This window comes from Suillus subalutaceus, assembly GCF_016647625.1.
Source record: "Suillus subalutaceus strain FC151 chromosome Unknown DFJ58scaffold_396, whole genome shotgun sequence".
Classification (NCBI taxonomy): domain Eukaryota; kingdom Fungi; phylum Basidiomycota; class Agaricomycetes; order Boletales; family Suillaceae; genus Suillus; species Suillus subalutaceus.
The window spans coordinates 1,411-27,010 of NW_024540645.1; the positions used below are offsets into that span (position 1 = coordinate 1,411).

General features: G+C 48.0%; 4 protein-coding genes across 4 annotated transcripts; 3 read left to right on the forward strand and 1 right to left on the reverse strand.

Moving 5' to 3' along the window:
• Positions 1-16,367: 16,367 nt before the first annotated feature.
• On the reverse strand, positions 16,368-19,118 carry DFJ58DRAFT_877186 (uncharacterized protein; the record flags this gene model as incomplete). The annotated part of the gene is made up of 13 exons (XM_041394471.1): positions 16,368-16,400; positions 16,452-16,810; positions 16,890-17,035; positions 17,088-17,351; positions 17,400-17,602; positions 17,739-17,774; positions 17,831-18,046; positions 18,121-18,247; positions 18,318-18,397; positions 18,451-18,495; positions 18,539-18,653; positions 18,705-18,769; positions 18,822-19,118. 13 exons carry the CDS (start codon positions 19,116-19,118, stop codon positions 16,368-16,370), a joined length of 1,986 nt encoding a protein of 661 aa, XP_041235004.1.
• A 931-nt stretch (positions 19,119-20,049) lies between these two features.
• DFJ58DRAFT_849042 (uncharacterized protein) lies at positions 20,050-21,037 on the forward strand (the record flags this gene model as incomplete). The annotated part of the gene is made up of 3 exons (XM_041393701.1): positions 20,050-20,463; positions 20,509-20,872; positions 20,925-21,037. 3 exons carry the CDS (start codon positions 20,050-20,052, stop codon positions 21,035-21,037), a joined length of 891 nt encoding a protein of 296 aa, XP_041235005.1.
• A 1,557-nt stretch (positions 21,038-22,594) lies between these two features.
• On the forward strand, positions 22,595-22,885 carry DFJ58DRAFT_313729 (uncharacterized protein; the record flags this gene model as incomplete). The annotated part of the gene is made up of 1 exon (XM_041379787.1): positions 22,595-22,885. A coding segment is annotated over exon 1 (198 nt), but the record flags the coding sequence as incomplete, so codon positions are not given.
• Positions 22,886-24,067: 1,182 nt separating this feature from the next.
• DFJ58DRAFT_849044 (uncharacterized protein) lies at positions 24,068-25,596 on the forward strand (the record flags this gene model as incomplete). The annotated part of the gene is made up of 6 exons (XM_041393702.1): positions 24,068-24,127; positions 24,243-24,276; positions 24,389-24,402; positions 24,491-24,638; positions 24,718-24,866; positions 24,930-25,596. Coding segments are annotated over 6 exons (1,072 nt in total), but the record flags the coding sequence as incomplete, so codon positions are not given.
• Between the last annotated feature and the right edge of the window lie 4 nt (positions 25,597-25,600).

Sequence of the window (25,600 nt, forward strand, 5' to 3'; positions counted from 1 at the left end):
CTTATAAGCGGCGAGGATTGCGGAGGCGTTGCCAAGGTTTTCCGTGGGAATCCATTCGTTACTGGCAGATGAATATCCTTTCCAGGATACGAGATAGCGTCTTCGTTTACCCGTGCCCTTGTGCGATAGGATTGCTTCGACTTCGTATTCTTCTTCGTTATCAATGACGTCAGGTGGAGGATCAGGGAAGTTAGGACCGTGGATTTCGGTTTCGTGATAGGACGATAATTCGGAAGCATGGAATGTGGGGTGAACCTTCCATTGCTTTGGTAACTGGAGTGTGAATGTGATTGGTGACAGCACTGCGGTGATGGTAAAGGGGCCGTAGCGTTTCGGAGCGAGTTTTCGTGATGGCAACTGCGTGATTAGATTCTTCCCCGATAACCAAACCTTATCGCCAACTTTCCACGGTTGATACTTCTTTCCGTAAGATCGTGCGGCCATTCGTTGCATTGCAAGATTGTGGCAAGAGATAGCTTCTTCTCGTATTTTCTGAAGGAGACGAAGTCGCTCTTCTGCGGCGGGAACAGTGGAGTCAGGGAGTACGTGGGGGAGAGCCCGTGGCTCGTATCCCATCATGAGGAAGAATGGGGATGCGTTGCGAGAGTCGTGTTTGCGATGATTGTGGACGAATTCGGACATGGGGATATGTTCAACCCATTCTTCTGGGTTGTTACGGCAATAGATTCGAAGATAGGTTTCTAGTTCTTGATTCAGACGTTCGGTTTGACCGTCTGTTTGCGGATGATAAGCGGTGGAAGCGGCGATGTCGTATTTCAAAAGTTTTGCAAGGGCTTTAGAGAATTTGGATACGAACTGAGGGCCTCGATCTGAGATTACTTTCTCGTGGAGCCCGAAGCGACGGTAGACGTATTTGAAGAATTTCTTTGCTACGCCTTCTGAGGTGATAGTTTTCGTACAAGGGATGAGAATTACCCCCTTCGTAAGACCATGGTCTACCACGACCATGATAGAGTCGAACCCGTTACATGGGGGAAGATCGGTGATGAGGTCGACAGAAACTTGGGAGAATGGGGTGGAGACCGAAGAGGGGATAGGGACCAAGCGGAGGCGTCGTGGGATGGGTATCGGATTTCATTTGCTGACAAAGGGCGCAACCCTCAACGTATTTACGGATGTAGGTTCCCATAGACGGCCACCAGAAGTCGCGTTTAACCAGTTCTTCGGTTTTAAAACGGCCGGGATGTCCTGCTGTAGCATGGTCATGGGTTCGTTCTAAAATAGAGTGGCGTCCGGCTGGGCGGACGTAGGCACGATCTTTGTAGAATAGAACATCATCTTTAATCGTCCAATCAGAGAGGGCCGATTTCATAGGAGGAAGGCATAGGCCATTTAAGGCATCGGAAGCGGCTTGGAAGATGGGATCGGTGTCATCAGGATCAGGGTTCGCAAGAGTTGTCATGAGCTCTTGGTCAAGAAGGCGAATGAACATGGAATCAGGGAGGAGTGTCATGTCTTCGTTATCGATGGTATCGGGCGCATGATCAGGTCGTCGTGACAGGGCATCCGGTGCGGCAAGTTTAGTTCCTGGAACGTGGTGAAGTTCAATATCGTAACAGGAAAGAAGGAGCTGCCATCTGGCTTGGCGACGGGTTAACTTCTGCGCGGTACGGAAATAAAGGAGGTTCTTATGATCGGTGAAAACAATGATTGGATGGGGGTTTCCTTCCAAATAATGACGCCATTCTTGGAGTGCACGGATAACGGCCAGGAGTTCGCGATCGAAGATCTGATAATTCCTTTCAGCGGGGTTCAGGGATTGGGAGAGGTATCCGCATGGATGATACACGCCGTTCTCATCGGTCTGTAGTAAGACAGCACCCGTTGCAACAAGGGACGCATCAGTGGCTACTGCGAATTGTCGAGATGGATCAGGGTTACGAAGGACAGGCTGCTTTAGGAAACATTCTTTCAGCGTCGTGAATGCCTCTTGACAAGGTGTAGACCAAAGGAAGACGTTATCTTTCTTTGTAAGATCGATAAGAGGTCGTGCGATGTCGGAATAGTGAGGGATGAAGTTCCGGTAGAAGTTGCAGAAACCCAGGAACGACCTGGTTTCCTTAACAGTAGATGGAGTTGGCCAATCGCGGATTCCGTCAGTTTTGGCAACATCCATAGCTACACATCCAGGGCGAATAATCATGCCGAGGTATTCAACTTCTTGTGCGTCAAAGGTACACTTCTCTGGTTTCAAAAAGAGTCGTTCTTCGCGGATCTTCGTGAGAATTCGACGGGTACGAGCGTGATGTTCATCCAGATTATCCGAGAAGATGAGGATATCGTCCATATAGATTACTAACCATCCTTCGTTGATCTCCTGTTGGAAAGTACGGTTCATGTAGGCTTGGAACGTGGCTGGGGAATTGCAAAGCCCGAAAAACATGACATTCGGCTCATAGAGTCCGAATTCAGTGGTGAACGCAGCTTTCCATCTATCATCAGGGTGAATGCGGATATTATTATAACCGGATCGGACGTCCATCTTGGTGAAATACTTTGCTCCATGTAACCGTGCGACAAGGGATAAGGGAAGCGGCAAGGGGTAGGCATTCTTGATCGTCCAATCGTTGATATATCGATAATCTTGACAGGGTCGGAGATCTCCGCTCTTCTTTCCTACGAAGAAGAAACCGCTGGCTTGTGGCGACTTGGACTCTGAGATAAAACCTTTCTTTACGTTCTCGTCTATGAATGCTTTGACAGCGGTTCGTTCGGCGATAGAGAGGGGATAGATTTTCGACTGTTTTGGGAATGAATCCGGGTTTCGTTTCAATACGATGGTCAATACCAGGTCGTTCAGGAGGGAGTTGATTAAGACCGTCTTTAGCGAAGATATCAGCGAAGTCGTGGAGATAGGAGGGTACGAGTTCTTCGAAAGTTTTCTTCTTCTGTTCTAAGCCCGCAGCTAGAGCGAATTGCTGAGCTTTGTTACTAACTTTCGCGTATTCCATAGGCCGAGGCAAAGGTGTGACCGTGGGTTTCTGTTCAGAACGACTGGTACCAGTCCGGGGTCAATGGCGTATCCATGGTGGTATTCGAAATTACCCGGAGTTCGGATGCGTCTAATGGAGTATTCCACCAGAAATTCGTCATCATCTAGGTTATACATGGAGACTTCTCGCACTGGTGCGGCAAAGTTCTCCTGTGTCCAGACGTCTTCCTTGGTATCAAAAGTTTCGTCGTCTTCGTCGGAGATGGGGAGTAGATCAGGTAGTGAATCAGTGGTAGGATAGGACGTGTGGCGCTTCTTCGTCAACGATCTCTTCGATGGTTGCCTTGGGATAAACGACAAGGGTTTCGGTGATTGGTGATTTCTTAAGTTTGGATTGCTTCCAAGTCCGATCTATGGGTTCTTGTCGAAATAGAAGTGGAAGATCGTTCTTCTTCCTTTCTTTGTCGACTTCTTCTTCAACTTGATTACTCTTTTCCGTTCGAGAAAGGATAAGAGTTTCAGGCTGCCCAGTCAATAACCGGGTTCATAGCTCGTAGCCAGGGAATCCCTAAGAGAATTTGATCTCTTCTGCCAAGACGTGTGACGTTAAACTTTCCTATCATAGTTCGTTCGTCAATTTTGATGGTGAGAACGCAGTATCGTCGTATAGCTCCGCTTTTGGAATAGCTTCCATCGGCGGTAGTAACCCGGAAAGGTTTACTAAGGGCGTGGGTTCGGATCTTGTGTTTCTTGACGAAGTCTTCGGAGATAAAGGTTCCGGCTGCTCCGGAATCAACGACTGCGGTGGTTTCAACGGTTTTCAGACGCGTTTTCGAAATAAGGGAAAGGGGAACTCGAAGTTCCTTTCGTTCACCAACTTTTCGTACAAGTCTTATGGGTACATTGAGAGATACTGACGTTGATCCAGTCTCCCATATCAAAAATCCTCGTTGAGACGGCGGACTTCCACTTCTTCTTCTTCTTCATCATCGCTGCTTTCTACTTCTTTGCGGCGTACCGGAGTCTTTCCTTTCTTCTTCTCTGGACAGTTCTTAAAAAGATGTCCGGTCTTGTGACAGGTAAAACATTTTCCGGTGCGGAAATGTTCAGCGCGTTCTTCTTCAGAAAGCCGATCGATTACCATAGCATTGGGGTCTTTAGACGGCACGTATCGGTTGGATCCGAAGTTCTTCTTCTTTTGGGGTTGGTTACGCGCCCTGATGGCGTTTAGGTGGAGACGTGAGTTGTCGAGATTGATACAGGTGGAGAGGACAACTTCAAAGTCGTCGGAGACATCGCCCGTGCCGTAAAGGCGAGCGAGCAGTCCTGGATGCAATCCGTCTAGGAAGAATTGCTTCTTCGCGACGTCGCCTTGAACTCCTGCTCGTCGTGTGAGCATCAAGAACTCCGAGATATAATCTTGAAGTTCGGTCCCTTGTCTAAGGTTACGGAGCTTGGCTAGCGCCGTTCCTGAGGGATCAAGCGGCCTAAACGCGCTTTTGAAGTCGGCGAGGAATTCAGCCCATGTACCGTATCCTTTGACAAGGCCTGCGGTGGTCTTATTGTTAGGATCTTGCGCTTGCCTGAGGAAATCTTCCTTCCAGTAGCGCGCATTCCCTTCATTCATGAAGGAGGTTACGAAAATGATCTTCTGTTTATCGTCGACATAGATTTTCTCGTTAATATCGAGATAGGACTGGCATGACATCAAGAATCCTTCGGATTTATCTCTATCCCCGTCAAAGACTGGGGGAGAACCGATTTTGATTTCAATGGGTTTCGTAGACGACATCGGGGGGTTCAAAGGTGGTAGTGGTGGTACAGCACCTAGGTTCAAAGCGCCAAAGATTGGTGTCAAGGACGTCAGCTTGTTAGCTTCTGGGGACCTGGAGTTCTATCTGTCGTGATGACCAGGGTTTGTTCTGTTCTGGGTTCTACAACGCGTGATAGCGATGTATTCGTAGAAAGACTTTAATCTTTTGTTACGAACTAGGATGGTTCTGACGTATGGCTACTCGATAAGAGTAATCGGCCAAGGTCGGTTCAAGACTTCAGCGTATACCGAAGTTCAATAGTTTCTAAGACAAGTCTAGGAGAGTGTCCTCGACTTGAATCACGTTCAATACGACTTAAGATTGGAGGTCTTAAGCGAAGGAAGTTCCAGGTAAAACCTAGTAAGATTAAAGTAAAGAACTACATAGTACACAACGAGTTTATATAACGAATGGTAACGACTTTAGGGCCGGTACGATAAGGTCATAACGATGAGTCAGAGAAGAGACGAGTCAGAGATAAGACGAGTCAAAGATAAGACGAGTCAGAGATAAGACGAGAATAGATCATCTAGCGACGGCAGGATGCGATCGTGATGTAATACAATGATTGTAAAGGAAAGAAAATGAATAGGGGCGTACTTGACTGTAACAGCGTCACCCTACTAGCAGTGTGATATATCATGATGTACTTAGCTTTTGAATTCACCCTACAGTGTTCCATGTGATATATCACTTACTCTGGTATAATGCGGCTAGCCATACAGTGTGATATATCATGATGTACTTAGCTTTTGAATTCACCCTACAGTGTTCCATGTGATATATCACTTACTCTAGTGGTATACTGCGGCTAGCATACAGTGTGATATATCATGATCTTACTGCCAGTATATCAGTAAAATGCTAATGATACAGTGTTAGATGGTCTGAATTGTCTTGCGGCAGAAGCATTCAAATACGAACACCAAAAAATCTCAAATTAACATTGTTGACAAGGGTGCATAGGCATAGTATGTATCTATAAGGCTGGAGGCCCACAATGACCTCATTTCTGAGACTTTTTCCGAGACTCTGAAGCTTGTACCGCGTTCTGCTTTCTCTTAGGTCCCGCCTTCGTCACTTGCTGTAAGCTGGTATCACCAATTTTGTTAGCTTCCTCTGCTCGAGTTGAAGGACGTCCTGAGCGTCCCGAGCGCCTAGCTTGGGTTGCGACAGTGTGTTCGGAGGATGTTGAAGGCTTTGAATTATGCGCCAACATGACCTGGTCAGGTTCGAGTGGCAGCGCAGGTTGTGGTGAAGAGACCAGCTGCGCAGGTTTCTGTAAAGAGACTGACAGTGCTGGTTCCGGTAAAGAGACCGGCAGTGCACGTTCAGGTACCGGCAGCGCGTGATTGGTCAAAGAGACCGGCAGCGAAGGTAAAGAGACCGGGAGCGAAGGTAAAGAGACCAGCAGTGAAGGTAAAGAGACCGGCAGCAAAGATTCAGGCAAAGAGGCCGGCAGCGAATGTTGATCAACAGGAATGTCTGGTACGAAGGTGAGTGGTGGGGAAAATGGCAGTTGAGGCTGCATGATGGCGCTTGGGAGTGCGGCAGACGTAGTCCCATTTCCGTTGAACCCATATTCCCTTCTCCAAGCAGTGATCGGCGAGTCTGGAGCGATGGAAGACATGTAAGATGGGTTGGGGTCTGGGTGACTTTGCCATCCATTCCATTGGGGTGGATCAAGTACCAGACCAGAAGTATTGAACTCCTGCCCTTGAAGTAGGCGGGCACTTGACTGGTCTGATGGCTCATCTAGCGAAATTAGGTCCATGGTCCATGGAGGCGCGCTGGGTGTGGATGCCGAAGGGTCCATGGTCAATAGAGGAGACACACTGGATGTAGATGTCGGAAGGTCCGTGGTCGATAGAGGAGGCACACTGGGTGTAGATGTCGAAAGGTCCATGGTCGATAGAGGAGGCGCACTGGGTGCGGATGTTGAAATGAAATCCGTCGTCAATGGAGGAGGCGCACAGGGTGCAGATGGCGAAACGAGGTTGATAGTTGATGGAGGAGGTGAACTGGATGCGGAAGCGGGAACTGAAGTTCCCTTCACAGAAGGACCTATTGATATATCAGCTGTTATTCTATGAACTAACCGAGGATGATACTTACCATAGATGCGACCCAGGTATTTTTCAAACGGTAACAAATATTGTTCGTGGAAGTTTGGTGTCGATGTCTTGAAGCTCAAACCCTCCAAGGATTTACCGTGGTGATAACTAACAAAAGATGACGAATTAACTTCTTGCAAATGAGATAGCAAGAAAGACGCACCTTAACGTCATGATATCACCTTCGCATAAAGGGTCAGGCCCACCCATAACAAGTGAGTAGTGCCATCCACCCGTGAGAGTTGAAAGCTCTTCGAATATTTGACCCAGCACGATGGGCAGCTCTTGAATGGCACTTCCAAAAGGCATCAGCTGAAGCGCTGAAGTCGGACACAACAACATCAAAGAATCGCTTACCGGTAAATTTCCTCTTTTGTCCGATCTTGACCCGCCACAACTGATCCCAACTTTCTGGCAGCATTGATACGCACAGTCTCATCGCGAACCTCATCCTTTACATCTTCTGACTCGTTTGCAAAACATTCGCTCGTGTGCTGCCGGATAGCACGAAGCTTCTGATCAGGTAGTACAAGGTTGTTTTCCTTGATGTCGTCAGAAACTAAGGGCTTGACTTTAGATTCATAGTGAATTTGCGAGTACACCTCGACTTCTTTGAGGTCTCGGGTGCCTCGTGCACGCTGGCCAAGCAACGTAGTTAGGATTTTGCTAGTTGAGGTCCCACCAGGTGTAGTTTTTCCTTTGGTATTGTTTCGAAACCACTCCCGCAATTTCTGTAGACCAGCTAATCAGGATTCCGACCTATATTCAGCTCGATATCAAAGAAACGCACTTTGCGTTGATGCTTGATGGCAGCATTGAGCACCTCTGTCTGCTCTGCATCCAACTGGGAGAGTTTTTCCCCGTCACTCACACTGTTTTCATGGTCCGGCTCAGCGTTGACCTCATCATTGGCCAAGTCAAGACCAGATTCGTCGATCTCGGTGTCCTCGTCAGGTGAGTTTTTGCTTGGCTCTCTGGGCCAAACTCTCAAATGTTCGGGGAAACCACTGAACCATTTTGGGTACAGTAGTTCGAAGAATCGAACTATTTTCTTTTCTTTCTGCATCTGAAGGTATGTTGGCACTTCGTTTTGCAGCCATGAAAGTTCCGCTGCCGTCGTCCACCTCGGAGGAGCCATCTGAGCATACAATGTCAGTGCGATATCCGTTTTTTCTAGCTGGTATGCTCACATCTTTCCGGTCGCCTTTTGGGGGGGGGGGGTGCAGCAGGTCACTCGTGTGTTACAAATTTCCTCACCGCATCCTTATTCAGCTCATTTTTTTTTCACAAAGTCAACCAATCAATACCAATCAATCGATGAGGAGTACAAATACTTTTTTCTTCATTGCTAACTTGAACTTACTGCCTTCATTCAGCTTCGCAAACATGTCCCACTCAGATATCAGGTGCTGCCACAACCGTCCCGTTCAAATGTTACCCCATCCCTGCTTCACACTCGAGCAGTTCATCGAGGCCATTCGGTTGGTTCAGAGTGGACAGAGTAAGTCGTTTACTTCCAGCTCTCCATAATGCTCACTGATTATTGCAAAGTTCCCCCATTCTCTCCCCAACCATATGGTTGGCCTTATCGACCGGAAGGTGAAGACTGCGCACTTCATGCGCAACACGGTATGCTCAATTTAACTACCATTTTTTTAAAAAAGCTGACACCATACGCACTGTGCAGACCCTCACCAGGGCGCAATAGACAGCGACAGCCACGCAAATGTTGTCGAGGACGACACTGATGTCTCTGACGTCTGGATCGGCCCTGCGGACAATGTCGATGAAGATATTTTGCCCGGTTCCGAGCTTGACTTTCCCTCCAGTGATGGGGAAGAATCTCAGCGAGAGCGTCGGATGGTTGATGTCAATTCCAGTGTTGAAACACTTGTCAATATTGACATCGACCCTGCTAGTCGTTTCAAATGGTTTGTAAGTACGGGCGATCATGGAATGGGATTGTTCAATGACATGTACGTGGTCTCTTCATTCATTTGGATTTGTGCCTCATGTTCAATACTTAGCTATACTGCCCGCAAACTTCGTGCTGCCGGCACAACAGTATATTACTTTAGAACACTCTCTGAAGCGAAGGAGCATTTTCAGACCGCGTTTAATGCATGGTGCAGTGAGGCAGTGTGATATGTTCCGTACTATATGCTCCGTCATTTGTACATATTAAAATATAAGCTTTTGCCATGGTCACATCCAACATCTTTTGCGCGCAAGTCGGACATTCTTAATATTGAGTCTTCTAGTGATCATCCAACCCGTACCAAGTAAGTACAACACAGTATACAAATCTATCTGTCCCGAAGTGTGGCTACCATTTGCATTCTACATGTCATCTGTCCCGAAGTGTGGCTCGCATTTGAAATATGTATATACGTACCTATCTGTCCCGAAGTGTGGCTCCCATTCGACAAGACTGGCCCATCAGGCCATTTGCCGTGAACCAATTCCAAATGCTAAGTTACCCATATCGATGCCGCCAAAATACAAGTCTGAAGAAGATCGTCGCAATGCTAGATTGAAAAGCAAGCGAGCTCACTATGCAAGGTTAGCTTTTATCACTGTCCTATGGAATTAACAGTTATCTGGTTCGTTCTGATCTAGAAACAAGACCACAGAGCAGGCGAAGTCACGAACTCGTTGGCGAAAACACTCTCAAATGAGTGAAGTGAGTCTTTCTTGTGTCAGTGCGCACGATATATGTTGACCACTATCTAAGTCCATTGTCGTCAAGTTTCAAGACCTTGATATACTGTACATGGAGCTAGGCTACAGAGCAGGAGTTCCCGAGCACAATACCTTCATGAAACGGTTTCTTACAATACTTCAACGCGTTGACACAGAAGGATGGGATGTAATATCCCCCGAGCTCGAAGATGCATATACTTATGTGCACAATTTGCACCAGCGCATTACCAACCTGGCAGAGAGTGTACGGCTATGTGCACCAGGGATTGGGCATGATGCTCTATCACAGCAGTGTGAGCAACTGCTCCATTTGACAACACGACGGCTTGCTGCAGAAAGGGAGTTTTTTGCACTGGTAGATCAGGGCGGTACTGAAGCATATGATGATGCTATATCAGCAGGTTCACTTAGCTGGCAAACACCTTCCGAATGAGTCATGCGTCAGTTTCTTAATGTTATCTGATTACATTGAATTAACTTGACCTGTAGTGTAGTCGCACTGGTCCTACGCTTATCTACACGTAAAAGAACCGGGAAAAACCGGTGTTTGGCACATGGTACGCAGCCTCATCTCAAGACTCAGAATACACCATGGTTGCTAGTCGAAAGCGGCGAAATCTCCGGCAGTTCCAGAACAACTTCTTTGCTCACAATGATGCTGCGGGAAGAGCAGTCAGAAATGAGACCAACGACACTCCGCAAGAGACTCGCCAGGAGCAGCAGCGCAAACACATCAGTTTTGAGGCCGCAACTACTGGTCGTCTTGCTGTTTCTTCACTATACTACACAGTTCCACACTCACCCGCCAAACGCCGATTTGGGGAGCCTGAATCACAAGACGTACACGATCTACCAACAGACGATTTTGATTTTTCATCACTCAATGACGTTGATGAGGATATTGGTTCTGGCAAGCGAAAGCGGACTGCTGGGGTAAGTCATATATTGATTGTCAATGCAGTAGTCATTCTAACCAAGGTCTCCTTAGGATGATCCTTTGCACCTGTGGAATTCTGATGCCGACCTCTTTCTACTAGAATTTATTCGCTTAGAGGGTCGCGGTGACTTAGCACAAACCACGTGTTTCTGTGGGGAAGCAGACCCAATATATTGATGCCAAGACTGTCACGGTGCAGAATTGGTGTGTCTCTCATGCGCTCTGCACATACACGAGAGGCAACCGCTTCACAGGATAGAGGTGTGTATACTTTTTGTTTCTGAATATCATTTTGAACTTACAAAGTCGCAGTGTTGGAATGGCACCTCATTTCAGACCACCACATTGAAGGCCTTGGGAGTCCGCTTTCAGCTGGGGCATCCCATTGGTGTCCAATGCGTCAATCCGATCCCTACATTCAACGACGACTTCATTATTATCGACTACAATGGTGTCCATGAAGTTGGACTCGATTTCTGTGGATGTGAGTCTGCACAGCCACACATCACCCAGTTGCTACGTGTTCACTTGTTTCCCGCCACCACACTGGACCCTAAATCAGCCGCCACCTTTCGCGCGCTAGAGTATTTTCAAATGCTGTCCTTTGAATCTAAAGTATCGGCATGGGAGTTTTATAATACTGTTGCTCGCCTCACGGATAACACAGGCACTCGTGTCCTAAAGGTAGGCAAAGTGGTCTTGTATTCAAATACATTTGTACTGACATGTATTACTTAGGATCGCTATGCAAGTCTTCTTCGGATGATACGTGAATGGCGCTTCGTGATGCAAATGAAGCGCTGCGGTCAGGGTCATCATCCTGGAGGCATCCAAGCAACAGAGGCCGGTGCTTGTGCCGTCTTATGCCCTGCCTGTCCCCATCCAAGCAGGAATCTACCTGTTGGGTGGGAAAATTCTCCACCGGAATTCCAGTAAGAACGCCCATACAAGTTTTGCGTTTCATTCTTAACTCAGCCACAGATTTTTGTATGCAATGTTCCTGGCTATTGATGCAAATTTCCGACTAGTTCGGCGTAATGTATCCTCAGATGCCGTTGATCTGGGACTGAATCGCGGGTATGCATTTTTTGTGGAGGAGACCGCGTACAAGGACTTTCTGGCTTCGCACTACAGGGTGGGGAATCCCCAGGAGGTAAGTTTAATATACTTGCCTAAGACACGCCACTAACCATGGTTAAATGTAGAAGAGCACATGCTCTAGCCACTCTGCTGTGAACCTAGCAGATACGAGGGCTTCGCGTGGACTTGCGGCAACGGGTGCAGGCACAGTTGATTGTGCGCGGCACAATTTCAAACGACCGTGTTCAGTTGGTGACTTACAAAAAGGAGAAAGGTGCGTTCTTCTATCTAATGCATCATAGTCGTGTTTCCTTAACCTACCATTGATAGGTACATCAATATGGATTATCTATTTTTTTCAAGCATGCGCTCTTCACAAGACATTCACGTCCTCAACATATCTTACGATATCGCCTGTCAGTGGAACAAAAATCTTTGGTCGCGCATGTCGACATTCCCACATCAGTATCATATCGACCACGATCACAAGGTTGTCGCATTTTTTGTTCCTAAGTTTCATCTACCAGCACACATCGCCAGTTGCCAAACGAAATTCTCGTTTAATTTCATCAAGGGTGTTGGGCGGACTGATGGCGAAGCCCCAGAGCGCGGGTGGGCAGATATCAACCCCATCGCTACAAGCACTCGCGCGATGGGACCTGGATCCAGGCGAGATATATCACCTTCGGTCCTTATATCATCAGGGATGGAACTAGAAGATCAGCAGTGCGTATTCACGCATCACATATTGTGCTTGTGGCTGACATGTTTTTAGGCGACGTGTTGAGCTTGAAGCTCGCACCATTGGACAGCATGCAACCGATGCGCAAAAAATCAAGATTCTCCAGCACATCAATGCCCTCCATCGTAGAATCAGCACCTGGTCCCAAGTACAATTATTGTACATGCCCTACGTCTCCTGCCTGCGTTCGCCCGATGATATTGCCTCTGAGGACAAGGTCCACAAGATACAACTTTTTCTCCCTTCTTCGCTGCCCTCGAGCTTCCCTTGTGACAACCGCTTGCTAAGGTACGAATGGGATCTGCATCAGGCACAGGCAAATGATGCTCTGGATGACCTCCGCGCTGTCATCAACATAACCTACCACCTCTACAAATACAAGAACGCCTTCATTCGAGGTCAGCGTGCGAACACTCGTGCCCAGGGCATTATTCACTCTGCCGAAAGTCGTATCAATGCAATATCAGCTAAGTACACTGCTGCCCGAGACGCGCTTATAATGCTTGCTTCAAAACTAGGCAAGAACGACGACTGGCAGCGGATACTGAAGCCACTGGACAGGGCAAAAGATGCAGTCCCACTCAACCACGACGAAGGGAAGACGGTTGGCCAGCAGAATATTTTGTGGATATGGAAAACGCCTGGGGTATCAAACAATCAGGAGGAAGGGCTGCAGGATTGTAAGTCTTTGATTTTGACTGTGCGCATCGCTTGATTAATATATTGTAGCATTGCGTGTGGAATGGTGCAAGGCACGGGCACGGGCTCATCGGTGGGAGGAGGAGGTACAACTCCTTCGTGAGGAAATGCGCCATGTTCTTTCTTTCTTTGAGTGGCAGGCTCGATGGTGGGACGCACAAGGCTCACGACGGCAATTTTCATCGCCTGCATTCACAGAGGGTGCGGTTGCATACGCACATCGCCAGGCAATGCTACGTCGGAGAATGTCTGCATGGTTCAGGTCATTGTGGGATGCTGTCCCGTCATGGAGTGCCGAGCCTCCTGCGGACTGATATAAGTACTTTAGCATATGTCCAATTTGTTTGTAGCGGCAATTTTGTATACGACGGAGGTTTCTAATATATGTTTTATGACATACTAGGCATGATATATCAACTACTGAGTCATGAAAGTCACGAGAATGATATATAACAATACAGGATACATCACGCGCTGAAGTCACGAGGCAATGGTATACATGATATATCACTCGCTGAGTCACAAGGCAATGATGTATAACGCTACAAGAAACAATGATATATAACGATACAGGAAACATACTGATGCATCACTTGATGGTAGCATGATATATTACTGACAAGCGGTATAGATGCATACTGATACATCACTCAATAGTAGCATGATATATAACGGGCAAATGGTATAGGTGACAGAGGCTGATACATCACTGTCTAAGGATTAAAGGTGTGGATATATCACATACCTTCTACAATTACAGTACATGATACATTATACTGCCAGGAAGTTTTGCGAGTTCCTCATCTGCGAGTGGCCCGACTCTTGCAGCTAGCACAAAGCGAATGAAATCAACTTCCGACTGATCGTCCTGCATCTGCGTAAACAAATGTCGAGAATGGCCAACAAATTCAGCCATCGTTAATTGGGCAAGATCGATGGTTTCATCAGGGTATTGCATACTGGGCGAGTAATTAAACTGTAATGACAGTAGGGAGAAATGCAGACAAGTACCGGTCACAGTGCACACTGGCACCCATATATACAAAGATATGTCGATGTACGTCATTTTGAAGCCGTCCTGGACCCTCAAACGTTAATCGATGGCATCGACGCATCGATCATACTAGTAGTGACCGTTTTGAGTATGTGCTGAAGAAGGGTTACCTGGACCCTAAACTTTGCCTGATTTGGCCACCACCGCGTCGGTTAAACCTTCACATGGGAGCCGTTTCATGGTGCGCATCACCTAACCTACTTGGTCACCGCTACTTTTGGATAATAGCCAAATTGGTCGACGAAAAACTCCGCAAACACCATGTGTACATATTTAAACTTTCATTAAGCTACCTTGAGCTTAGAGCTACTTGATATAACAAGTATGAGAGGCTCGTCGAAGGACGTTGGAGCAGGGCCAGCGGCCTAAGCCTAGAGCAAGGCAGACAAGCTGCGATGAGGATGATGCTAGAGAAAGGGTCGACAGGCCCTTTGACGCGTAGCTCCTGCCCTTGGGACCCCTGGTCCAACGTAGGACGTACAAATCCCATAGAGACATTCCAGGCTGAGGCAGTTGCCCGGCTGAGGCAGTTGCCCGGCCGCGGCAGCTGAAGGGGTAAAACGGTCTCGGCGGAGGTGGGCCGCCGAAACATTGCCATGACGTTCACGCCGCCTCTTTGTCCTCGACACGGAGCAGCGCTTGCAGAACAGGGAGTTGTACTAGGAGCAAGTGCTGAACAAGTTACCTAAGAAGAATAACGAAGAGAACGATAGAGAGTGAATGCCAAAACTACTCACTGAATACCGTAAGGGGATACAAAAGCATGCAATATATATAAAAAGGATTTCTTCGCAGGTGCGGAGAGCTTGCGTGCGTGTTGTGGCGAACATGTTGTCTCGGAACACCAAGCTAGCACGCCTAACTGCTCTTGTGTGTGAGTACTTGGTTGGGATTTGGAGGGAAGGGAGATTTACTTGACCATATTGCTTGTAACGACAGTAGAGAACGTTGGGTACTGCCCTCAAGTGCAAGGCTGAACGCTTCGTTTTTGCATGATGACGCTTTTTTCTGGGATATATGGTTCAACAACAAGTTGGGCTGCATGAGGCGTTAACGTCTGACATAGTTGGTAGTGGCACGTGCCTCGGGTCTTGGAGGCGGCTCCTGGAACCGCTGGTGTCCAGAGTAGTCCACTTCTCCACCAAAATCTACGTGTTCGATTATTCGACAATTAGGAGGACTGGTTTTAAGGAGTAAAGTTTCGAGTAGTGTAATGAGATCTTTTGATAAAGGTATCGAATCAAGTGGGACAGAGTCTTGTGCTTGAGAGGAAGGGGCGAAGATAGCATGTAAATTGAAGGAGGTTTCGCTTTATCAGGACGAAGGTCGGACAAAGAGTTTCAGGTGGCATGTGACGTAGACATCCTATGGAAGTGGAGAAAGAGCAGTGGGGAGGCTGAGATTGAGTGTTAGATGAGGGTGAGAAATGTTTTCGGGAAGACGATGGTTGAGATAATTCCTGTGAATTCGGGTCATCAGCGCGATGCCTAAGAGGACATAAAAAATATCCCTTGCCTTGAAAAGAGGATTCAAAGACTGTCTATTCTGCTTGGATGACAAACGTTTAGAACGAGAACTACTCAGACGAGTCTTCCGGGCAGTAAGTAATTGGCGATGGCGCTCTGCACCGATACGACCGATACGGCTGATCGTCGATAATCGATGGTAGAATACCATGGAAGGTGAGAGTTGCGCCGATACAAAAGAAGAATTTGATGTTATGCCGGAATCGCTGCAAGAGGATTCTGCAACGGAACGTGGAGTTGCAAGCGAGTCCCAATCTACTTCAGGTGTTTCCAAATAAATATCGGTGACTGCTCATGATATAGGGAACAGGCTTGTAAGGTGACGCAGGAGTATAAAGACTCTGGTTATGGTGGGGGGACTGGAAGAAAATGTATCGAAACGAGTAACGTCTAGGGAAGTCAGGAGCAAAAAGTGTAGAAGTGAAATCTCTGGAACTTTCAAGTGCTCCGAGTCTGTCAGGAGAGATAGTCGAATAGATCACGGTTTTGTACGTTTCGACGAAAGGGATGGTGGAATGAATGATGCACGTGATGATGGGCCGAGAAGTAGTCCGGGCAGCTTCGTCACAGTGGCAAGGGGTAAAATGGTCCCCCTAGCCATGACCAATTTTCCCCTTGCCGATTCCATTCCTAATTTCGTCTCCGCAGATATTCATCACCCTCTCTTCTCGTATTCCGCTCCCTTGCACGTAGTCAGCACTCACCTACGAGGTGTTCGGGTGTAATGCACATCTGCAGCTCTCTCCTAAGCTCGACCCAGACCGGTCCCCCCGTATTCCTGTGCGACGATCAGCTACAACCCTTGCGATAAATTGCAACATAGACGTACTCTCGTCGTCGAACCGTTTGCCTGACAGAAGGTATCGAAAATGAGATTCAGTTTGTCTTTGGCAATACCGATCCCCGTGTCGGTGACACAGAACTCTAGTGTCACACTCGAGTCACCCAGCGCCAGTAACCTTGTGCTAAGTGCAACGTGGCCTTTGCGAGAGACCTTGGACGGTGTGAACTCGATGGCGTTACCAACCAAGTTCGTGATGACTTGACGAAGTCGTAGAGAGTCGCCAATAAGTTGATCAGGAATGTCCGAGTCGACATCATATGTGAGATCGAGGTTGTTTTGAGAGGCGCGGACGACAAGGGTCTTGAGTATGCTGAAAAATGTTTGACGGAGGGAGTATGAGACAGCTTCCATAGTCATTCAACCGGCCTCGACTGTAGAACATGTAGTCAGATTAATGCATTGACATCAGGAATAGATCCTCACTCTTCGAGATATCCAAAATATCATCGATGATGAGTAGCAGCGAGCGAGCCAATGAGTACACTAAGAGCAAACTCTCTCGTTGCAATCGATTCAAATCAGAGTCAAGAGTAAGCTCTGTCATGCCAATAATTCCGTTCATGGGTGTCCTATGAGATATTTAGTACATAATATCGAGATGAGCAGGAAGAATAGTGTTACCTGATATCGTGTGACATGTTCGCTAGGAATTCAGATTTACCCCTGTTCGCTAGCTCAGCTGCCTCCCTCGCAGCGGTATTTTTCTGGACACTGTCACGTAAATTGAATACCATCTGATTGATCTGTGTTTTCAAAGAGTCCATCTCTCCGCTGGCCTCAACAGTGATGAAACGAGTGAAATCTCCGTCCATAGCAGCTGTCGAGATCTGGGCAAATCCACGCACTTGCGTGGTCAAGTTGCCGGCCATAGTGTTGACGGACATCCTACAGCAACGTCAACATCCTTTCCCGCGAATGGTATCCCTTACTTACATAATTTCTTGCCAGATACCCACCTCAGCCTGGACACCCAATTTACCCTCTGTACCGACTTCGAATGCGATCTTCTTGACTTCCTTGGCCAAGACTGCCAATTGAGCAATCATGTCGTTGATAGTGTTGACTAGGCTTGGCATCTCTCCGGACACAGAGACACCAGTGATTTGTTGAGTTAAGTCTCCGCGGGCGACAGCAGTCTGATGACAAACTCAACAGAAGGACTGGGTCGCACTAAGCAATACTCGCGGTTGCGATAGCAATAGTTCGGACTTGCAAGGTCAACTACGACGCCGAAAAATCAGCGTTAGCCCCGTGAAGATAAAATGGACCTACGTTAGCAGCCATAACGTTCGCATTGTCCGTCAAGTCCTATTTGAGATGAGCATTGATCCACAGCCTGTGCGGCATACTCACCTTCCATGTACACCGACATTAGTTACACAAGCCCGACCTCCTAATCGTCCTTTCGTGCCAACCTCTCTTGCCACACGAGTGACTTCATCGGCGAAGAGACTCGAGCTCTCGGTCATGCCATCGACAGTCTCCTTCAAGTCCTTGATTTCGCCACGCACGTCGACTTCAATCTTCTTCGTCAAGTCACCGCCAGCGACAGTCTTCGACACTTCTGCAATTGACCACACCTAGTTGGTCAATGCGTTCCGACTTCAAGTGCGACACGAGTGACTTCGGATGCGAATGTGCTCAGCTAGTCCACCATGGAGTTGACAGTGCCCTTCAACGTTGACATCTCGCCTTCGACCTGGATCTCAATCTTCTGTGTCAAGTCGCCCCTAGCAACGGCCGTTGTGACATTGGCAATAGACCGCACTTGATCCGTCAAGCTTGAACACATCCGATTGACCTTAAAACGCAGATTAGACCAGTGCCAATAAGACACGGTAAAGGGCATACATTGCGAACCAACTCGAACCAAACACCTTGAACATCTGGTACGTGCGCTTGACCGCCCAACTTGCCTTGAGAGCCGACTTCTAATGTGACACGGGTAACTTCGGCGGCTAATGCACGAAACCATTCCGTTTACGGTATTCTTCAAATCAAGGATTTCGCCACGGGCATCGACGTCAATCTGTTTCGATAAATATCCCTGCGCGACAGCTTTAGCCTATGACCTTGGCGATACTTCGGACTGCACTGGTCAAATTGGCGGCTAATTTATTGACGACGCCAGTCAATTCCCGCCAAGTACCTTCGACATCCAATACGAGAGCCTGCCCACCGAGTTTACTACGGAACACTGAGTAAATCGTATAAGATCCGGGTTAGTAGTCACTTTACCCTCCTGTGCCGACTTCTCGACTGACACGAGTGACCTCTTTGGCGAACTGTCCAAATTTGTCGACCTGACAATGATATGCATGAGCAAGACCTTCGGATAAGATTCTGGACGAATACCATAGTATTTATGACATCCTTCAATTGAACCATGACCACACCCTGCACGGGAACCGTAATTTTCTGGGACAAGTCACCTCTGGCTACGGCATTGCACACGCGAGCGTCATCTTGGACCTGAGCCTTGAGCAACCTTAGTTCTTCGACAGCGCTCATGCCGCTTTCGAACGCTGCAGCAGTAAGAGAACCAGGAGGGACGACGAGAGAAGATACATTGGGCGAGCCATCAAAGCTACTATTAATTCGGCTCATAGTCAGAGTGTCGGTAATAACCTTTCCGCACGTTGGGCAAGCCATGTGTTCGAGATGCGATGTCGGGGTGCCGAGGCCGAGCTTCCGTTTTAAAATGACCGAAGGAGTGTTGTAGCATCAATATGAGCTGGAAGACCATCGAGTGATAAGGACGTTGAACCTGCAGGAGTAGAGTGTAGTTTGTTGACTGGTGTGCGATCGTTGCTGGCTACATGTCCGAAAAAGCTAAGTGACCTTTACAATGCCGCCGGCTTATAGATCTGGTCGCATCATGAGGTGCCTTATAAGTCCCTTTTAAGGCCAGCGGAAGAAAATCCAAGGACTTGTCAGACGTTATTACATATTACACGAGTTGCTTGTTTCTTTCAAACATGTTCGAATCCAGTTCGGTCGCATTTAGTTATACCTTAGCTGGACGCCTCGGCCTGCCTCGGCGCACTATATCGGGCGATTAAATCGACTTTACAAGTCTCACGAATTGTTCCCTTTTCCGGCCTAGGATTTTTGGGCAATATGAATTCTGCCAGGGGAGCCTTACCGTGGCATCAAGCTGAAGTAGTAGGAAGCACTGCTCAAATTTCAAACTAAGGCCTGAAGGCTTGAATTCAGGCTTGAAGGCAAAGGTTAGTGCAGCAGTTCGGCAGTCTGACCCAGAAGGGTTGTGACTCCAATCCATACCCTAAGCTTTGGGCTTCAAGGAACGTAGTCACGGTACTCTAATAACCTCAAACAAAATTGGCTGTTTATAAATTTGTAATAGTAAATCTGATCCGGGTCTGACTCGACGGTCACTAGTAGAGTACCGGCAGCAGGATGAAATTTCTCCTTTTTTTGATCGGTGTTAAATGTTCACGGACTCGTATAGTGAATCATAGTATTTATAAGTAGCTAGCTTTGCTTTAAAACTCAGCCTCTCCCTCCTGGTGTAATACTTATTGGATCCGTCAACTACGGCTGAAGTCGCTGAACTTCACACATGCACGCCTGTCTTACCTCTCCTCCCACTGGCAGCCCTATCAGAGGGTCTAATCCTGATTATCAAAGCAGGATAGGACGTACCGCTGGTCGTGTTCAGAGGAAACTCGAGCAGGGTTCAGATAGTAGTGTCCCAATTTTCTCTAGGACTCCGAGTCGTCATCCCTCGCTGAGCAAACACTACAAACGTCCCAGATCACCCCCTTCATCTGACATTTCCTATGATTCATCAGATGATGATATAATCGCTCCTATAACTCCTCCTCCCATACTTCGCAATCTGGCCCTTTATGTCAAGAGCACAAAAGAAAGACCCGAGCCCTATAAGAGAATTAATCCTAACATCATAGAGCGCTTCTGCGGTGAGGAGTGTTCGGGATGCAATGGCTCCACGATTCCGTTGGATAATCCAAAGGTATGTTGGTCTATGTCTATAATAATATCGAACACCCCTTAACAGTCATTCCAGGACAAAGCTAGACTGACACGTAGAATGAAGAGCCTGTCTCCCGAGGCCCGTGCTCAAGCCGTGGTCGCGATCGGAGCTAACGTCGAATGGAGACGTGCGCGTGCTGTGGCAGCAGCTTTGCAAATCGACGCAATTGTGCAACACAAAAAGTTCATGTGCTTGACTCTTGAGAGTGAAGCTAAAGCATACGTCAATGCCATTTCGGAACCCCTCGAAACCTCAATTGAGGCGCTGGCTAACTGTACGGCCAGTGGACTCGACGACCGTGAGAGCTGTAGTGTTGCCGCATACCAGCTTGAGTTGGAGTCGTTCGCTATTGCTGACAAAGAGCTCGATCATGCCGAGAGTTTGACATGTGTGTATTTTCATTACCCGCGATGTCATTACTGAATAACAATTGCAAGCAGTGCAACTCATGGACTCGGATGCCAGTGCTACGAGTTCGGACGAAGACAACTTTGGCGGTAGTTTTGGCTCTATATGTGGAACTTCGAGGAATTCCACCGAGTCCGATGATTGATGTAAGTGTTGCTCACATATGTGGTAAAGCTTGTGTTAATCCCACGCAACAGGTGCTGACGGATTTGGGCAGCACAACATTGTACTAAATCATTGTTCTGGTTAAATGAAGTTCTTTCCTTTCTGCGGATTTTCCCCCCTTGAGTTCACATATGTTGCAGAGATCATGGCGCGGGGCACCGTATAGCTCTGGTCCTCTTTTTGTAGTACCAACGTATTATTGAATTCTTGTAATCTATGATCCAACTTATGAAGTGTCGAGCGCGTAGGAGAAGCTTTGCTACGAATGTAGGTTGCAAATCGCGGCGTAGGTGATCTTGGAACTTCGCACTGCCTGTGACGCTCTGTATTTAATTACAATAAGTCATATGCCCGTATCAGGAATGAGTATTATATTTGGCTGCAAGCTGTAACCCAGTGTAACCCTTGATCAGGTGGGCTTGAAGCGTCATGATGTCACTGCCGGGCCATCATGCATCATCATGTATCCACATTCCAAATTGATCGAAACCTGTTTTGACTGAGTCGCATTTGGTAATTTATTTTCTCGAAGTCATGCCCGTATTAGGTATGAATACATAGGGCGTATCATGGGTAGGGTTTGCCAGGGTACCCGCCCGGGCAACACCCGCGGGTGACTCGTGGGTCGGGTGGTACGGGTCATGGGTACCCGTTGTGGCTCACCCGCGACGGGTACGGGTAGAGGTCCTGCAAAAATTGGCTACCCGCGGGTACCCACGGGTAGGAGACTTCAATCTGTGGCAGTGTTGCTTTGACCATGATCTGTCGTTATCGATGGATTATCTTTATAAAATTCTACGCGACGCCAACCGCAATGTCTTAGATTCATTATGATTATCAGTGCTGAGTGGTTACTGATCATGGATGGTATAACTCATAAGTCCAGAGTCTCGAGACTTGCAAGTTGCAACCCTTCCCATGTCGGGCGCCTCTCCCAGTACACCAACAAGCGATTTTGAACTTGATGCATCGCCGGCCAAGAACACACGTAGCCGTAAGCGCACAGTGGTGTTGCCGACTCCCGTGTTAGAGTCTCCCACCAAAAAACGACGAACAAAAGCTGATGTCACAGATCTTGATGTCTGGGACAAAACTGATGACGAGATTATAAGTACGTCCCCCTCTTCATTCAATTTCATTAACAAACTCACTGGCCTTTCAGATGCATCTAAAGCTAGATGGAATTCCGCTGCATATGATCACTTCAAGATAACCTTACATCGTCGTTTGAAAGTTGATGGCAGCCGCGACTATCTTGAGTTCAAATTCACGTGCCACACTGACCCTGTCAACCATAAGCCGCATCACTAAAAACGCATGCAAACTGGACAAGGGACGAAAAACCTCAACCGGGGCATCGAAGAATGTGTTCAGCGGCGTGGTGTCTCGACTGAAGGTCCGAATGCGAAGGGCGCCCAGCAAACTCTTAGCGGCTCAATTTCAAAGTATACACCCGAGGCCCATCGTGCCCTCATTGCGATGCGCTGCGCTGTCAATTTCAAGAACCGAGATTCTGGCTGCAGGGGGTCTTCTTCGCTACTGGGAGAATGCTCGTGCCACTCGTCCACGACTCGCACAAATGGCACTTGATTTTTTGTCTGCTCCAGGTATTTTCCTCGCTTGTTGATTGATGAAATCTGACGGAGACCAATTAGCTTCCTCGGTTGACGCTGAGCGGGCTTTTTCAGGTGGCCGTCTTCAGGTCAACCACCTCCAGCATGGTGTTAGTTCGCAAACCTTCAAAGCTCAGATGGCTGTGGGATCATGGTACAACACACCTCTCATGAACGATCTCGGTGCTGTCACATCAATCATGCGAACGAAGATGATAAAGGGCAAAGGCAAGGCCTCAGGAAAGGGAAAGAGCAACGATATTGTTATTGACTCGGACTAAGCTTCGTACATAGTGTTTTCGCTCCTCAGCACATGTACATACCAGTATCGCAAAATATGTCTACTCACCCGCGGGTGACCCGTACCACCTGCGGGTTGGGTCGTGGGTCGACCCGTACCCGCGGGTTGGGTGCGGGTATGACCCGAGTCGACCCATGATACGCCCTATAAAATTAAACGTTCTAACTCCCTTCTAGCCTTCTTCGACTGCTTTCGCTTCTTGTTGAGCAAGCTCTTCGGCAGCTAGTTGGTGTCCTTCATTTGTGTTTGATAGAGTTAGCGAAGGTGATGGCAAACCTGAAGAAGACGTGATTGAGGAAAGGGATGTCGAACGCCGGATATCTATATCAACATTGATGTATGATAGTCGTTGTTAGATACTGGCTGCTTAGCGTCGCGAAAGGGCATGGCCACAGGCCTCCCATTGTTCTCAATGGGCGGCAAGCTAATAGTGTATTGTGTATGGCCTTGCATTGGATTGCGGGTAGGAATCCTCCGAAACTGCCAGTATGTTGTGTATAGGTTCGAATTTACAGATATTGTCAAGTAATGGCCGCCATCATAGTAGTCAGTACCAAAGGCTGGCAAGTAAGTATGGCGCTCAAGATAAGAAACTATTGGCGCGCGATTAGCCAAATTGGGTTGCTGCATCGCCTCATTTACGAAAATGTTTGATCGAAGTGTAACGAACCAGACTGTAACGAACTGCCTCATTTTCGAAGTGAAGTGAAGTCAGTTCGAACTGAGTTCAGTTCACCAGCAACACTAATTCCAGGACCCTAGAAGAGGCCTGCCAGTGGTCTAACGATTTTTCATGTCAATGATCAGAATCACATAGGGCCGAGTTCATAGCCGATCCGGTTTGTTGTTGTTTTGTTTCTATTTATCACTGAACTCCTTTGTCGTCGACCTCTCTCTTAGCGTTATCTTCGCCTGCCGTCATGTAATCAATAAATGCATCCAGCTCTACTCATCGTGCATCATATATCATGACACATATCTCACATTGGTCGAAACCTGTTTTGACCGAGTCGCATTGGGTAATTTTCGGATTCAAACTTTGAGTTTATTCGACGATCGGATATTCGCTTCCGTGCGTGAAGCACAAAGCACTTCGATGCCGAATCAGAAACAGTACGTTGTAGTTAATAGACCGAAGCTTGTTTACAAACTTCTGGTAAGCCTACCACGGCTCTCTTGCCAATTATACTCGTTGAACCGCGGCAGTTTAATTTTCCATCTTCCAAAATAACGTGTCTTAGCTCGGGTGAGTCGAGATAAACCAGTCTTAGATAGGATTTCAATCTGAGCCAGATATTGAACCAGGTGTGTCCCTCTGCTAATCATGGCGGGAATTAACACGCACCTTTTAGGCCACATCCCGAATGAATTAGATTCAGTGTGCTACCAATTGACTCAATCAATTTGAACTGTTCAGGGGCCGGCCTCGAGGTAAGTGCAGATTTGTACGAGTAAGCATCTAGTAAAGCAGCAGTCGGCGATAGGATCATATTAGTTGGGATGAGTCACATACCCAAAGTCAGACTCGAGCTTGCGGCTGCACTGGCAGCAGCACTTTTATACTTACTTTCTTCAATTCGAGGGTGACCGTCATCGAGTCGCAGCGGCCTCCCAAGCCGATTGGCCTCGACAGAGCCGTCACTCTAACGTTGTAACAATCAAAAACGGTAAGTACTGCCAGACAGATCATGTGGCCGCTGTCATTGACTGACCTCTCGTGCTGCTGCATTATGATGACTTAGAAAGTTTATTCATCAAGTCGACTTACGATGAATCATTGGGGGCAACTTGACAGTGGCTGGTATCCAGCACACGGTGATGGTGACTCCGAGTCATCAAATCAGTTGCAACTGCCTCAGCCGGCGCCGCCGTGGGGCTTACCAGCGAGCGGTGATGTAAGTAACCTAAATTTCCAGTCTCAGTCGCCATTTCCGGGAGATATTGATATTAACGTCCAGCCTACCGTGACGCCTGGGCTCACGCTGGCGTCTGAAATCTTGCCGGCGCACAATGCGACCACAGTCTACAGCACCCCTGACCCCCACTGGCAGGACTGCGTGGGCGGTAGTCATCCAGGTTTTGATTCCCAGTTTCAAGTAGAAAACGGATCCCAGCCAGGCTCTGCCTCTCAGGCTGCCGACGCGGCTATCTATGATTCCAATTCGCCTACGGGCGGTGGCCAATACCACCCTTTGGTGTCCGATATCCCAGTGTCAGACACAACTTCCTACAGCTTCCAGCCGTCCCACTCGCAGCAGCCCGCCGCAGGAGGGAGCCAGCACCAGCCTCCGGCTTTTGGAATGCCTGCGCCCAATACGTCATATACATATCAGGCTTCTAGCTCGCAGCCTGCAGATGCCAGTAGCGAGCACCAGCCTCTTGCTTCTGGAACAGCTGCGCCCATTACTCCCTACATGTATCAGGGTTCCAGCTCGCAGCCTGCAGATGGTAGCCAGCGCCAGTCTCTTGCTTCTGGAACAGCTACGCCCATTGCACCCTACATGTATCAGGGTTCCAGCTCGCAGCCTGCATATGGTAGCGAGCACCAGCCTCCGGCTCCTGTAATACATGCGCCCATTGCGCCCTACATGTATCAGGGTTCCAGCTCGCAGGAGCCTGCAGGTGGTGG